At 45.8% G+C, this 16,399-nt stretch overlaps 1 protein-coding gene across 1 annotated transcript in view; it reads right to left on the bottom strand.

Annotated features, from left to right (window-relative positions):
* Positions 1-2,809: 2,809 nt before the first annotated feature.
* The window catches only part of LOC123977486 (calcium/calmodulin-dependent 3',5'-cyclic nucleotide phosphodiesterase 1C-like), an 85,635-nt gene continuing 72,045 nt past the window's right edge, over positions 2,810-16,399 (bottom strand). Inside the window, exons 12-13 of the mRNA XM_046060205.1 lie at positions 5,176-5,445; positions 2,810-4,439 (exon numbers count right to left, since the gene is read on the bottom strand). Coding sequence (XP_045916161.1) covers positions 4,279-4,439; positions 5,176-5,445 — 431 coding nt within the window. The 3' untranslated portion in view covers positions 2,810-4,278. The remainder of the gene's footprint in view (positions 4,440-5,175; positions 5,446-16,399) is intronic.

Here is a 16,399-nt window from a genome sequence, read left to right as displayed (position 1 = left end):
GTGTCATGGCGAAGACTTGATCTCTGACGCCACGCCACGGACACACCCATTGACGAAAACTCGCAAATAGCACAACTTTTCATCTTCAATGCCTTTAGAAGGCACAGCACAAATTTGAGGTCGGTCGGACTAAATCCCTAGGAGGAGTTCGTTAAAGTACAAAGTGTGTAAATCATCCAAAATTTGACGTAAAATTCAAAATGGCCGACTTCCTGTTGATTTTAGGGCATCGCTCCAAGAGGCTTTTTTGTGCGTCTGGACAAGATACACGTACCACAGAAAATTCGTGCACATAGGTGAAACGTGCGGCGGGGGCTGCTTCGTTAAAGGTCACTTTCTGTTGCCAGCAGGTGGCGCTATGACAGTGGGTGAATGTCGGCATGTACATGTGTTCAGGGCGGGACTCTCATCCTACATGTACAGTTTGGTCCAGATGTGAGCATGTACACTGAAGTTACAACAACTTCCTGTTTCATAGCGAATCATCGACGCCACGGACACGCCCATTGACGAAAACGCGCAAATAGCACAACTTTTCATCGTCAATGCCATTAGAAGGCACAGCAGAAATTTGACGTCGATCCGACTAAAAAAAAATATATATATATAATCCGAGCAAATTCAATAGGGACCTCGCACGGTCGTGCTCGGGCCCTAAATATATATAATCTGAGCAAATTCAATAGGGACCTCGCACGGTCGTGCTCGGGCCCTAAAAAAAAAAAAAAATTAATAATTTTAGCAAATTCAATAGGGACCTCGCACGGTCGTGCTCGGGCCCTAATTAGAATACAAAAGTTCCACCGGAGTGTGTCAGAGATCGGTGCAAAATAGAGCCCCATTCTGTTACCAGAACAGAGACCTGAGTCGACATGAAAACCATGTAACAACTGACTTTCACCTCCTTTTGGACCTCCTTTTATAGCTCTGTTTCTTGGCTTCACATCATCTCTTGGCTCTTTTTCCTTCTGCACCTGGGTCTGGGAAATTCCCTGACTGCCTGCTCCTCCTCTCTGTGTCCTTTGCATGCACTCCGCTTGATCATGCCATTTCATCCATAACCTGACCTTTGTGGAATAAACTGGTGTTGTTTGTGCTCCGTGCTAGAAACAGGACATTGTTACTTTGATGGACTATATTGATGTATGTTTTGTAATACAATTTTCACAAAATCTGCTTCTATATTTTCCTTTGCAAGTGTTTCTGATGCTATCTTACTGTGCTCCCTCCCTTTTCTCCCAAAGCACACGAGCTTGCTCACACACACACACACGTGCTACTGCTGAGCCTGGGCAGTTAGATACAGAAAGGAGCACATACACTCAGAGCTATAGAGTTTTAGCACTGTGATCCTAACTTTACACTATAAAATAACACTTTAAATGATGACAATGTAGACCATCATTGCTCTAGAAATTAATGATAACAATTTAGGCTATAATGCTCCAAAATAATTCACAACAGCTTTACTGTCATAAACTTCACAAGAACAATATTGCCAAAGCTTCAGGGATAATACAAAAAACAATACATTCATACAGTTCATTTAATTAATTAAATAAAATAATAAAACAATAAGTGTGTGTGTGTGTGTGTGTGTGTGTGTGTTTTAGTTCACCAAATAAATAAAATAAAATAAAACAGTAATGTGTGGTGTTCATTCACTTCTGCATTTAAGTGTTGGCCATTGTGGTCTTTTGTAAATGTAAAATGCTCTGTATTTGTATGGCGCCTTTCTAGTGTTTTCGACTACTCACAGCACTTTTACACTACATTTGCATTCACCATTCACACACATTCATTCACTGAGCCTAAGTGCTCAACCAGAAACTAACATACACTGGCAGAACAGCCACCAGAGGCAGTTCAGGGTTCAGTATCTTGCCCAAGGATACTTCGACATGCAGCCTGGAGAAGCCGGAGATTGAACTGCCAAGCTTCCGATTAACAGGCAACCCGCTCTACCTCCTGAGCCACAACCGCCCCCTCAGCCTTTATGTTTGAAGATTTCAATGGATACCTCCTGAAACAAGTAAAAAGTAGTCAAGTTTTACCACAACAAATATGCAAACAAGTGCCTTTATCCCATGCTTTTCCCCGTTTAGCAACGCTATTTTTAACAAATGCACCTGCAGAAGTTAAAGATTCTGTAATGAAATGAGAACCAAAAAGCATCATGTCATGAAGTTTGCAAATTTCACTGAGGTGACCGCCCTAGGTGCACCAAATGTAAGATTAATATCTTTTAGTGATCAAGCTGCCCTCCACAAAGTGAGAGAGGTTTCCACAAACTATGTGGTAAATTACTGCAAGAGAATTGCTGTAAATGGAGAAGTTGTTCATGGTCATACCTACAGCAAAACAAACAAACAAAAAAACTCTATTGTGCTTTTAGGATAGGAGTATTTTTAGAGTCTCCCACTTTAATGACATGGGTGATGAGTGTTTATATGCTATAGGAAACTATGGTAATTGCATAGTGCATTAGTTTAGTGAGTTTCTCTTATCAGAACTCCGCTGAGCTACATGTTAACTGTCCACTTTCCCACAGGCGTTCACAAAGCCATAAACACTGCTCAGGTAGTTAGACCATGTATGTATATTCAGTGTCCACAGTCCAGCTCAACTGTATGTCGGCTACTTAAGACATATTACTGTAAATGAACTAAATGTGAAGATGGTCACTTATTCTTTCAGGGTTGCTGAGCTGACCAGTAACTAATTGATTTTACTGTTACTGTAATTTAATGTGAGAAACCCTTTTCTGTAAAATCTATGTAAAAATACTGATACGGCACATAGCAGAGTGAAAAGTTTACTACAAAATTTATTCTACTTTAATACATTTTGCAATGCATGTCATTAACATCCAAAAGGACACAAGTGCAAGGTATAGGGGCAAAACAATTATTAGTGTAGCATCTTTATAAACATGTAAAAGAAAAATGTATTGCCTTTTCTAAATATTAAATGTAAATATGCAACTTGTATAATGTCATATGCCAATTATGTGCAAAATTTAAATCTTTCTACGGCAGGAAATGAGTGAGTGGGTCCTTTTATTTTGCTTAATATTGAATACATTACATGGCGATTTTGAATATTTTATGCATACACAAGAACTTTAAAAAATCTGTGTAAATAAAAATACATTTTGCCTATTTTATTGGATATAATTGCTCATACAATCTTCAATAAATAATAACAAATAAAACTCATGTAATCATTTTAGGAAAATTCACAAGTTGAGATTGAAGAAAGTGTCAGCTAAAAACCAGACAATTGCTAATAAAATCTTAGAAATACCCTAAACTCTTTTTGGTCATCTTATCATGTAATTTAATGTCTCATATATGTGACATCGTACATATGTCTTGTAAGGTTTTTATACAATACTACAGGATTTTGGTTTCACTAATTGTTGCACAACTCATATAACTTTGATGTTACACATATCTACTAAGAAAATTGTATGTGGATTTACTGTCATATATAAAACTTACAAGTTCCCAAATTATCTCATATTACACAACTATGGATCTTGTATCTTGTTCGACTGTATATATATTACGTACTTAGTTTCACATAAAATATATAAACATTTTGTAAAATTTATCTATATCTTTTCCATATGGGATGTTTTCTCCCTTTTGGTGGGCGTGTCAGAGGTGTAACCCAATCAGCTGCGACAAGTATTTAAACATAGCCGTAGTAAAAGGCAGTAAAGGGCAGTGCGCTTGCGTACACAACAGGTTGTTCAAGGCACCACAGTTTCCGTTTAAATAAATGTTTTGTCGGGGCTGAAAACGGCCCTGATGAAGAACCAAAGTGATCCAAGCATGTTGGCCTTTTTTCATTTAAAATAGAGGCTTTTCCCTTCCTCTTCGTTGTTATGGTTCTTATATTTTGAAGTGACTGGACTGCGTTTAGACTTTAGACTTTGTTATTTCACTGTTTTCCAAGAGCACATAACACATTTCTGATCTACAGTTGAACATACAGAGCAACCAGTCAAATTACTGATGAAAATGTATTTTGCAAAAAAACAAGTTGACGAGATTTAAAGGACGTGATAGTCCAAGAGGTGTTGGCAGTGGTAAAGGGGAGAGACAATACTAATAGAGGGCAGTGATGATGCAGCAACAGTGTACGAGATTAAAATGAAGAAGATCAACTTGAATACAAGGCTGCAATATGTAATTTTAAACAAAGACTGTTTATCATGTGCTAAAATCTTCTGATGTGACATCACACTGTGTGACACTCTATATTATAAGGTCACTTTCGGCGACGCAGGGAGATGTGCTGCAGTCTCCTGGCTTTTCTCCTGTCATCAATGGGCCGCATTTCCGTGACCTTTGACCTGACCAGCTGATAGGAGCTGGCACAGTAGCTGGGTCTCTTGCAGTAATGGATCAGTGGGCAGTCAGCCTGCAGGTCTGCACAGACAACAAAATCTAAGTTAACATGGAATCACATTCCAGTCTTTGAGCTTTGAGCTGTGTGTGTATGTGTCATATAAAGTCCTCACTTCTTGCAACTTGTGCAGCTTTCTAAAACATCAGAATCTCAAAAAGCCACTTCGTCCTTCTTAGGTGGATCACATAGCTTTCTGATTTTTTCAAAAACTATATTTATGTTATATTAACTGCATGCATTTATATCCTGCGGTCGTGTCTACAATCAACGGACATAAACTTCGCGGCCTACGTAGGGGGCCCTGGGTCGGCCGCCCCCATGCATCCACACTACTTTCGCTTATGATTGAGGAGAACTGATGTTCTATAAACAGTTACAGAGTTTTGTGTATCAGTCCTGTTAAGTGAGTTTCCTTTATTTCTCACTGGTGGAGGTGTATGTTGTTCCTTGAGAAAGCTACTTTACAAGATGAAACACTTTGTGTCTGTAATTGTAAGTGTAAGTGTACTACTATAAGCAAACACCCTGCATTCAAAATCTGACTTAACTACAGTATTATCTGTAGTATTATCACCAAAATATTTATGTGAAATCTTAATCTGCAAACTAACCAATATCTGTCAAATACATTTAAAGCGATGTATTGGAGCGGACGTAAAATCACATAAAATGACCTAGGTACAGTACCTGAGTAAATGTAAATGTGTGTTAACACTGGAATGGTTCCCAGGTGTAAAAAGCTGTAGGAGTGCATACCATTCTGACACTGCTGTTGCTGCTTTTCTGTGTGGCCCTCGGGCTTCTTCTTGTCTGCGTAGTTTTGGCCTGATCTCAGCAGGGAGCCTGCAGCTCCTCCTGGATTGTTTTTCCCTTCCTCCTCTTTAGGCTCCTCCTGCTGCCTCTTGCGCTCCACCTCCTCCTGTCTCACCACGTCTGTTTTCATATCATCCCTGCCTGTGTTGGGTCTGTCAGCAGTTCTCCTTGAGTCTTTCTTCTCTGCCTCTTTCTTGACATTTTCCTCCAGGTCTACAAACACACACACACACACACACACACACACACACACACACACACACACACACACACTCAATTTTGAAACAGGGATTATAATATGATAATGTTGCGTCACTTGATGTAGAACACACTAAATGAGCCAATCAGAAAAGGAAGTCAGGGTATGTGCTAAGCCAGGGAGCAAATAATCAAAAAGGACACTGACATATCCTGCTATGCTTCATTGGACCGTCTCACTCTGTACAACAGACAATAAGTGGAATAGACACCAGAGCCAGCATTGGGTTTTTTTATAATGTCATTATTAAAGGGGCTATATGTAGTTTTTCAATGAAATCACTTGTTAATAGATAAAATTTTTACTTTCTTTTTGTCAGTGGGCAAACGCCTGTTTGCTCTGTTGCTTGAAACAGCCATTATTCTGCTATAAATGTGAGGATACCGGGTCGGGATGTAGCTTCATGACATATAGCTCCTGAGCCTCTCTGTGACTACAGCGACAACACTGCATCTGCAACGACATGCAATCCACTAACACCACAAAACAAGCATAAGGGTACAAAACTGTCTATCTGTTAAGTGCATTGCCAAGCTTGTAGGGGTTTCTAGGTGGACACTGCAGAGACGCATGAATGATTGGGGTTTGTCTGTGATGGATCTGTACAGTGACTTAACTGATGATGAACTTGAAGTCCTGGTATCAGCCATCCATTCCAGCGATCCTAAATGCTGGGTACTGAATATGATAGGCTGCATCATTAATAAGCCGGCGTATGGCTCACCTGTGGCCGTGACAACAGATGGTGGGTGGAAAGTTCTCAGTCTTTACCGCATATCTTTTTGTATAATTTTAATATGGACACACAATGTAGTTAAAAGTTCAGGTCATTATTGTCATGTTTTTTCAACCTAAATCAAACTTATAACATAAACATGTGTGTGTGGTTCAGGGTTAGATGGGGAGCTTTCTGTATTATTCCCATAGATAATGTTTCTCAGTGTTGCCAATGACAACAAGGCCTCCACTACCCTTGCCTTCTTCAGTGAAGATGTTGAGAAGCATGTCTTACCGAAAAGGTAAATGTTGTACCTTTAAATTGATATATACCTTTATATCTTAAGGTAAGGTATTAGATATATACCTTCTAATAGGGGTATGACGAGATCTCACGCCACGAGATATCGCGAGATTGAATTGTGACAGTATTTCTCGTCAGGTAAAAAGCTGTCTCGTGAGACTCACACAAATGACATTTTTCACATGCTGTCAAGCCACACATTAATTTTCTCACGCAGTGAAATACAAACATTGTATTAAAGCTGCAAGCAGCGTTGGGCTTCAACAACGAGTTGCTCCTGTGTTACTGCCACAATAGTTCTTGCGTTGTAAAGATTATGTTCATGGATGCTTTAGGAATAATCAGATTGTTTTGGCTGACTGTACTACTGCAAAGCAAGTGGTTTGGTTGCCTACATGTCCATAATAAAAGATACAGGCAACAAACATAGGCTGGGCAGCAACCGTGATATTTTAAAGTGATCAATAAGTTCATGGAGATTTAAAAAGGAAAATAATTGTATAAAACAGAAATTGCTAAAATACAGATAATAAGATAGATAGATAACAAGCAAAGCAAACTGTATTCTATAAAAAACCTGTTGCACAGCAAATTAAATATATTATTAAATGTATACACAGCAAAATCAAAAGTGTTAGATTTTCAGTGTTAGAGTTGAGAGTAAAAATGTAGAGTCATTTCAACTCTTTTAAAATCTAATTTAACTACAAGAGAGTTATTCCTCAAAAAGAGTTGGTGTTGTCACTGGGAGTTAAATGTCATATTGATGGTTCAACTCTAGAGTGTTGATTTCAACTCGAAAGCTAGTGTTACCTCCTGAAGTCTATCATGTCCGTTACTTGCCTGCAGTGAGGTGGGAGACCAGCCAGCTTTTTTTCCCGCTCGACTGGATCGGACTGGACATTCGACTGGATAGCTCAAAGTGTGAGTGGGAGTATTCACATGTAAGTAAATTTAAGTGGTGGGCCTATTTTTTTGGACAGGTAAGATTAAGTTAGCTAATGCTTAATATCCTAGTTGGTTTGATAGTGCTAGCTAACCAGTTCACCATGCAACAGTTATTACCACGATGACGTTGATTCAAAAGGATCCGTGTGCAATTTTTCCGTAGCTCAATGAATGGAACGTCTCGAGACGGGGAACGAGACACTGCGTCGGTGACGACTTTATGGGAACGCCTCTGGGCGTGGCAGGGCTGAACTATGAATGAAACTGCTCCAATCCTATTGGTGTTGCTAGAACGGTAGTGTGTGACGGCGTAACCGGAGGGGTATATAAGCACGCCGGCACATTAGCCCTTTTCTATGAAGCAAGGCACTCCAGGGGTGAGGTGTGGCGGACCGACGCAGTGTCTCGTTCCCCTTCTCGGGGAACAAGGGTTAAATACGTAACCTGAGACGTTCCCCTTCGAGGGAACTCGAACTGCGTCGGTGACGACACTATGGGAACGAGATACCCACTTAGGCCACGCTGAAACCCCGCCTGTCCCCAGCGTGCAGAACCTGACGGCATGACTAGGAGGAGAGCGCACGGGTGCTGGGTGCAGAAGGAAGGTCCAGACTGTAAAACCGGATGAAAGTGTGAGGGGTGGCCCAGCCAGCCGCGTCACACAAATCCTGGAGCGACGCCCCTGCGAGGAGGGCCCTAGAAGCCGCCATGCCTCGAATAGAGTGCACCCTTATGGCCATAGGTGAAGGCAAACCGCGCACCTGATAGGCCATGGGAAATAGTCTGAACGATCCAGTTGCTGATGGTGTGTTTAGAAACTGGACGGAACCTTAGGGACATAGACCGGACAAGGGTGCAGGATGGCTCTAACCCTCCCCGGGGCAAACTCCAGGCATCGAGGAGAAACCGAAAGTGCCTGGAGATCCCCCACCCTCCTCAGAGAGGTGATAGCGAGGAGAAAGGCCATCTTAAGGGTCAGGTGCTTGGCCTCAGCCGACTCCAGGGGTTCGAAGGGGGCCTCAGCCAGTGCTTCGAGAACCACCGCCAGGTCCCAAGTGGGAATCCTGGAATGAGTCACGGGTCTCATCCTAGTTCAGGTAGTCCTGAACCATCCCTTAGTTATGCTGCTATAGGCCTAGACTGCCGGGGGATTTCCCATGATGCACTGAGCTCCTCTCTCCTCTACTTTCTCTCCCTCTGTATGCAACCTTATCCCATTATTGCATGTTACTAACACAACTTCTCCCCTTTCTGGTAGTCTTGTGCTTTCTCGTCTCTCTCCTCTGTCCTATCACTTCCTGCAGGTTTTCTGGCTCTGGAGCTGTGGAGTCTGGATCTGTGGCTGCGGGTCTCCTGCTGCCCCTGTGTTCCTGCTCGACACCCTCTGCTGCAATGACTATTGTTGCTAGTCTTATTGTTATTATTGTTATTATAATCATTAACATTACGATGGTTACCATTAACACTATTATACATATCTGTACCATTTTTCATTTAGTTTATAGCAACATTACCCTCACTGTCTGTACCTCTGTGTGTCGAGGCACCGGTCGAGGCAGATGGCCGCCCACCCTGAGCCATGGTTCTGCTCGAGGTTTCTGCCTCTTAAAAGGAAGTCTGCCTCTGTCGCCTAGTGCTTGCTCTTGGTGGGAACTGTTGGGCTTCTGTAAATATCATCACAGAGTACGGTCTAGACCTGCTCTTTTATGAAAAGCGCTGTGAGATAACTGTTGTTGTGATTTGGCGCTATATAAATAAAATTGAATTGAATTGAATTCCTCCTCCGGGCTCCACGGAGGAAGCGCATGACCAGTGGAAGCCTCCCCAGAGGCCCATCACTCAGAGGGGCGTGGAACGCCGCCATGGCAGCCACATACACCTTGAGTGTGGATGGGGAAAGGCCAGCAGAGAAACGGTCCTGGAGGAACTCCAGTACCATAGTGACCGGGCAGGTAACTGGGTCCACCGCCCGTTCTCTACACCAGGTGGCAAACACATTCCACTTCAGGCCGTACGTCCTTCTCGTGGACGGGGCTCTGGAGCTGAGCAGCGTCTCGACTGTTCCCGCCGTCAGGCCCGCCTCCAAGAACTGGGCCCCCTCAAGGGCCAGACCCACAGTCTCCACAGGGCGGGGCAAGGGTGAAAGACCTGGCCCTCCGCCTGAGACAGCAGGTCTCTCCTCAGGGGGATCTGCCATGGCGGGCCCTCGAGGAGCGATAATATGTCCGAGAACCACACTCGGGCCGGCCAAAACGGGGCAACCAGCAGAAGACTGACACCGTCCTGACGGACCCGCTCCAGAACCCCCAGAGCGACTGGAGGAAAGGCATACAGGCGCAGCCTCGGCCACGTCTGCACCATGGCATCCAGTCCTAGCATGGCTGGGGGCGAGAGGGAGAACCACAGTGGACAGTGCGTAGTCTCTCGAGACGCAAACAAGTCCACGTCTATGGGACCGACCCTTTCGCATAATAACTCCACCACCTGGGGGACAGGGGACCCTGGGACAGGAACCAAGGCTTCCTCCATACTGACAGGGAACGAAGGCACCTGCTCGTAACCCATATCAGACGGAACGGATTTCCCCTCAGGGAGAATCCCTTGGATTTTGACCACCATTGCAGGGCTCTCATGTGCAGCAGGCCAGACGGGATTACACTGGACGCTGCCGCCATGAGACCCAACACCCTCTGAAAGTGTTTCACAGTGATGGTGCGGCCTAGCTTCACTCTGGTCACCGAGGACAAAATGGACCCGACGCGTGCAGGTGACAGGTGGGCCCGCATTGTCGTCAAGTCCCACAACACCCCTAGGAATGTAGTCCGTTGGGCGGGCGTCAGCATGCTCTTCTTCGCGTTGAGCCGCAGCCCCAAACGCTGAAGGTGGGCGAGGATGACATCTTGATGCCGAACTGCTAACTCCTGAAACTGAGCCAAGATGAGCCAGTCATTGATATAGTTTAATATGCGGATGCCCTGGAGCCTCAGCGGGGCCAGAGCTGCATCCATGCATTTGGTGAACGTGCGAGGAGAGAGTGCTAGGCCGACTGGAATCCTCGGATTGGATGTGACTGATGATGGCGGGGATGGTGAGCATCCTGAACCTGAATCTCCTAAGAGATTGGTTCAGGGACCGCAGACCTAAAATCGTACGCAATCCTCCGTCCTTCTTGGGAACTATGAAGTACTGGCTGTAGAACCCGGACTCCCTGACTTGCGGGGAAATGAGTTCTATGGCCCCTTTCTCCAGCAGAGAGCGAACTTCTTGTCCCAACACCTGGCTCTGCCCCGCGTGCACCGCAGTCCAGACCACCCCGTTGAACTTCTGCAGGGGGTGGCCCCGGAACTGCAGCCTGTAGCCATCCACTACGGTGTGCAGGACCCATGGGGAAATGTTAGCAAGGCTCCGCCATGCTTCTACAAAATCCACCAAGGGAACCCCCCTCGGGGCTGGTGGCCGGTATTATGCGTAGGTCCCCGTTGGCACCTGAAGCGGAGGACCGCCAGGGAAAACTCGCCGGCGACCCACGGTGTGTGAGCCCGATCGTTTTCCAGCTGCAACCCCTCGAGGCGGGCAGACTGGTGAGAGCTCGCTGGTGGTTAGCGTGTCCCGAGCCGCCATGAGGGAGGGGACCTCAGTCAGCCTCTCCGGGGGCTGTGGGCGAGAGCGCCGCCTTGCGTCCCGGGTTTGTTGAGGGCGACTACGGGAAGCAACGCTTCGCTTTTTGCTCCGGCGGTAGGAGCTAGACGAGGGCTGAGTTCGTCTCTCTTCAGCCGTCGCCGTCCTGGACCCAGACCGGCGGGGGAGATATTGCTCAAACGCCTCTCCCTGCGTTGCAGCGTGCTGAAACCTGCTGATGACAGCATCCACCGCCTCACCAAACAGGCCAGTAGGAGAGAGGGGCACATCCAGGAGAAAAGCCTTCTCCTTCCCCTGGATGCCCGAGAGGTTGAGCCACAGATGGCGCTCCGTAGCCACCAATGCTGCCAAGGAGCAGCCAATGCTTGGTAACACGGAGCGTTAAGACCGTAAGCTCAGTCAGGTCCTCCTCAGAGGGACCCCCCCCTAGGTCATAGTCTTGAGAAGATCGGCCTGGTACGCCTGCAAGATGGCCATAGCGTGCAGACTTGCACCAGCTTGACCCGCTGCCAATAGGCCTTGCCCACCAAAGTGGATGTTTCGTCCGACACAGCTTGGTGGGGAGCACCGACATCTGAAGGAACAAAGCGAAGGTGGCAGAAAGATAGCTCGCGAGCGCTTCCTCCCCCCAAGCCATCGTTCTCTTTAGCCGTGCTGCTTAGTTTCTGTCACGCTGCTGTAGTCCAGCATCGGGGACACAGTCAACCGTGCAGAGCAGCTTTTTTTTTTTTTTTTTGGTCTGTTCTATGATTTACATAACTCATTGTGCAAATCAGGAAAGAACGCGGGGGTGGCGCTTGGGCTGCAGAAAAGCTCACTTACTGCCGCCTCTCATAGCTGGGCACGGTCTGATGACGTCCCGGAAGTCATCCTCCATGATGCTAAGCACGTCTAGCTCCTCAGAATCAGACTGTGCAAGACTCTCCAAACTCATACCTCGGGCGGGAGAAGCCGAGAAACGGACTCCTGAACGGGGAAGAGAGGAGGCGGAGTCAGCAGACGAGGAATGGGAAAAAGCCTCGGCAGTCTCGATGCCCTCGGAGATGTAGCGCTGGGCGCCCCATGACCGAAGCCACCGCGCCGCCTCAGCGACCGCCGGGCGCGAGCCACGGGGAGAGCGCATCCGGCCGTCTTCGGAAAAAGGAGCCGCACGGGACCTCAGCACCCTCAGGGGCAGGGCCTCACAATGGCCGCAAGCAGCCCCCTCGAGAGCTGCCTGGGCATGCGGCATCCCCAGAAGGAAACACACAGGGCATGAGTGTCCCCAGCCGTGATGTAGCGTGGGCATGGAAAAACACACCGCCTGAATCGTTTACCAGCCATCTCTCTGTCTGCCATCTGACTTCCTTCCAGGTAAGAGCTTCTTCGGTTTTTGCTGTAGCTTTGGTCTTCAAACATGCCAGACTGCCTGCTGAATAGAAAAAGGCTAATGTGTCCGGTGTGCCGGCGTGCTTATATACGCCTCCAGTTACGCTGTCACACGCATGTTCTAGCAACACCAATAGGATTGGAGTAGTTTCATTCATGTTTCAGCCCTGCCACGCCCAAAGGCGTTCCCATAGTGTCGTCACCGACGCAGTTCGAGTTCCCTCGAAGGGGAACCCTAAATTGCCCCTCCACACACATAACCATGGCAACTGACATTCCTCTTTGTTTAATTACCTCACATCAAAGGATATTCTTATCTTCACACCCAGATGTGAATTGGTGAGAAACTCCAGAACACCAGAGGAGGACAGCCCACATTCCTTTGTGCGAACAAGAATACTGTCTCCGTTTAATTTGCCTATTACCTTGTTTAATTAAATAATCTTTGTTAAGTTACTTAGCAGGTCTCTCCACTCTCTCCAGCTATATTAGTTATAGTTATATTACCATGTTATATAAGTTATATTACCATGTTGTTATTGTTGAAAAGAAGAATCCATAAAGAAAGTTAATTTGCAGTGTTTAATCTTCCTCAATACTGATAATCCTTTAATTTAGGTTATACTAATGCCATGCTTCAACACCGTTTTATATAGTTTCTTGTTAAAGAACATGATACAGAAATATTATCCTGTGCTACTTAATTAATTTTTCAGCTCGAATTTAATGTTAAATTAAAGCTGCAAGCAGCGTTGGGTGGGCCCTCGCACTTGTAGCACGTCTGGGTGTGAGCCGGCCGCGTTGCACATCCTGGAGCTCTGCCGGTGCGGCTGTGAATTTGCTACGCGGTTCCGACGCCGCATGAAGGTGTTACATGTTACTTCCTGTGTCCCCTATGTGGAGCTACATAGCACTTGCCGCTATGAATATAAATCGGTATTGGCGTGTAGATGTCTGCGGGGTGGGAGAGTTATCAAGCACGTAAAGTTTGGTTCAGATGTGAGCATGTACACTGAAGTTACAACAACTTCCTGTGTCATGGCGAAGAGTTGATCTTTGACGCCACGCCACGGACACGCCCATTGACGAAAACTTGCAAATAGCACAACTTTTCATCTTCAATGCCTTTAGAAGGCACAGCAGAAATTTGAAGTCGGTCGGACTAAATCCCTAGGAGGAGTTCGTTAAAGTACGGAGTGTAAATCATCCAAAAATGGCTGTAAAATTCAAAATGGCCGACTTCCTGTTGGGTTTAGGTTATGGCTCCAAGAGACTTTTTTGTGCGTCTGGACAAGATACACGTACCACAGAAAGGGCGGCGGGGGCTGCTTCGATAAAAGTCACTTCCTGTTGCCAGCAGGTGGCGCTATGAATGTGGGTGAATGTCAGCATGTACATGTGTTCAGGGCGGGACTCTCATCCTACATGTACAGTCAGCATGTAGGGTTCTTATGGGTTCTTGAGGCTTTTTTGTGCGTCTTGATATGATAAATGTCCCCAGAAAATTTCGTGCATGTAGGTTGAACGTGAACGAGGGGCTTCCTGTGTCGTATATTTCAGCTGTGCACTCCCTTCTTGCTCATTTGCCCTGGTATTTAAGTCCTCAGTTCTGTTTAGTCTTTGTTGCGTCGTCGTCTTATGTTGAGTGTTCCGTCTGTGCTCTGTTCTCTGTACTCCGTGTCCTGTTTCTGTGATTTGGATAATTTTTGCCCTTTTTGGATTTACCTTTGTTTGGACTCTTACCTGCTGTGCTATCATGTAAGCCTGTTTAGATATTAACAAAACTTAAACGGCTGGATGACACGGTGAGGGCCTGGATGACACGGTGAGAAGGGAGATGACACGGTGAGCGTTTGTGTAATCTCGTGAGACTTGGTGCAATTCAAACATGGCAGCGCGCAGCTAAACAAACATTTCATTAAACAAAGAATCCGCCAATTTTAAGCGAATTAACAAATAAGAGCAGTCAAATCGCACTGGAGGACCTCAAGGACGAGTGTTTGGAGGACCTTGAAGTTTACATTGACCAGTGTTTTCATCGAGTGGTCATGGGGAAATCAAAAAGAAACCGCACTGAAGACTCTGGAGCATCACCTGGAGCAGTCGCCTCACAAGGTGCAGATTTCACAGAGATCCTGGATTCAATAGACAAGAAATTTTCTAGCTTTGATGCCCGATTATCTCTGGTGGAAGTACTTCACAAAGAGTTTCAGGCTCTGCGGGAATCCCTGGAGTTCAGCCAGAAACACGTGGTTGAGCTCGCGGCGGAAAACAAGGTCCTCAAAGGTTCGGTTAAATCCCTCACGGAGGGAATGACGCGGCTCTCGGCAGACAATAAAAACATTAGAGAAGCGATCATCGATCTCCAGGCTCGTAGTATGCGGGATAATCTGGTCATTTAGGGTATCCCGGAGCAGGCGGATGAAGCCCCAGAGGAGACCGTTAAAAGCTTCATCCAAAATCAACTGAAGCTCCCGGCCGAGACCGTGAAGAACATCAGCTTCCACCGGGTGCACCGCCTGGGAGGACGGCGACAGGAGAACCAGAGGCCCAGGCCCATCGTCGCGAAGTTTGAACACTTCAAGCAGAAGGAACTGGTTAAAGGCCGCGGCAGGGAGCTGAGAGGGACCAACTTCAGCGTTAATGACCAGTTTCCCCGGGAGATCCTGGACCGACGCTGAGTCCTGTTCCCGATAAGAAAGAAGCTTATTGGAGAAGGATCACGGGCTGTTATCACGGTGGATAAACTTATGTTGATGGCCAGCTGTACCGCGACCAAGACACCACTCCTTGGCTCTACTAAGAACCAAGTCCAGCAACAGGTGAACTGTATCACTATGCAATCATGTTTTCCCCTCTCAGTTAATTACTCCGTGACATATGGCAAGTTAATAGTTATAAAATACAGTGCACGTCTCAACAGCCTATACTGTGGTTATCTGACTAGACTGTCCGATAATGTTTTGTGTATTTTCCTCTGTTTTTGTTTCACTGTTTCTTTCTTTTGTTAATGTTGCTCTTCCTCCGCCGTTTACACGTCGATCAGCTGCGCAATTTTCATACTGTTTAATTCACAAACAGTCGGGCACACCGCTAGCACACACACGCAGGCGCGTACAACATGAACACATAGACACACACATACAGGCGCATACAACACACACAATGATACAACACGCACACTGCACATACTAGCCTACACCACATCCCTTTGTTGAATGATGACCTCACTTATAATCACCTCTTGGAATGTACGCGGAGTTGGTTCAAGGGAAAAGAGATTAAAAATTTTTAACCATCTAAATAATCTGCAAGCAGACATTGTCCTACTACAGGAGACTCATTTACCCAAGACAGCAGATAAACTAACCTCATCACAGTTTCCTCACTCGTACTCAGCCTGTTATAACTCAAAACAAAGGGGTGTCACCATTATGATAAATAGAAAAACACACTTCAATCATAATACCACTACTATTGATCCAGAGGGTCGATTCATTATTGTTAACATTTCGATTCAAAATACTCCTTTATGCATTGCTAACATCTATGGCCCAAATGTTGACGACCCCTCCTTTTTTCATGCTTTCTTCAACTCACTCTCTGCTCACTCAGACACAGCTCTTATATTAGGAGGGGACTTCAACATGGTATGTAATCCAGCAGTTGACAGGCTCAGTACGGCAGGTGGTCACCGTATTTGGAAATCAACAGACATCCTTAAACAATACATGAGCGATTTTGGTCTTTGCGATGTTTAGCGTTCTCACCACCCCACTCTTAGAGAATATACCTTCTTTTGACCAGTCCACCACTCATATTCTCGCCTTGACTATTTTTTGGTTAGCAGCTCAATTATGACAGACATTTCCAACACTCAGATTCACCCTATCACTATCAGTGATCATGCACCGGTTTCTATCACTCTTACT

This window comes from Micropterus dolomieu, linkage group LG01 (genome assembly GCF_021292245.1).
Source record: "Micropterus dolomieu isolate WLL.071019.BEF.003 ecotype Adirondacks linkage group LG01, ASM2129224v1, whole genome shotgun sequence".
In the NCBI taxonomy this organism is placed as follows: Eukaryota; Metazoa; Chordata; class Actinopteri; order Centrarchiformes; family Centrarchidae; genus Micropterus; species Micropterus dolomieu.
Note: the sequence above shows the minus strand (reverse complement) of the source record. Positions and strands in the feature narration are given on the sequence as shown.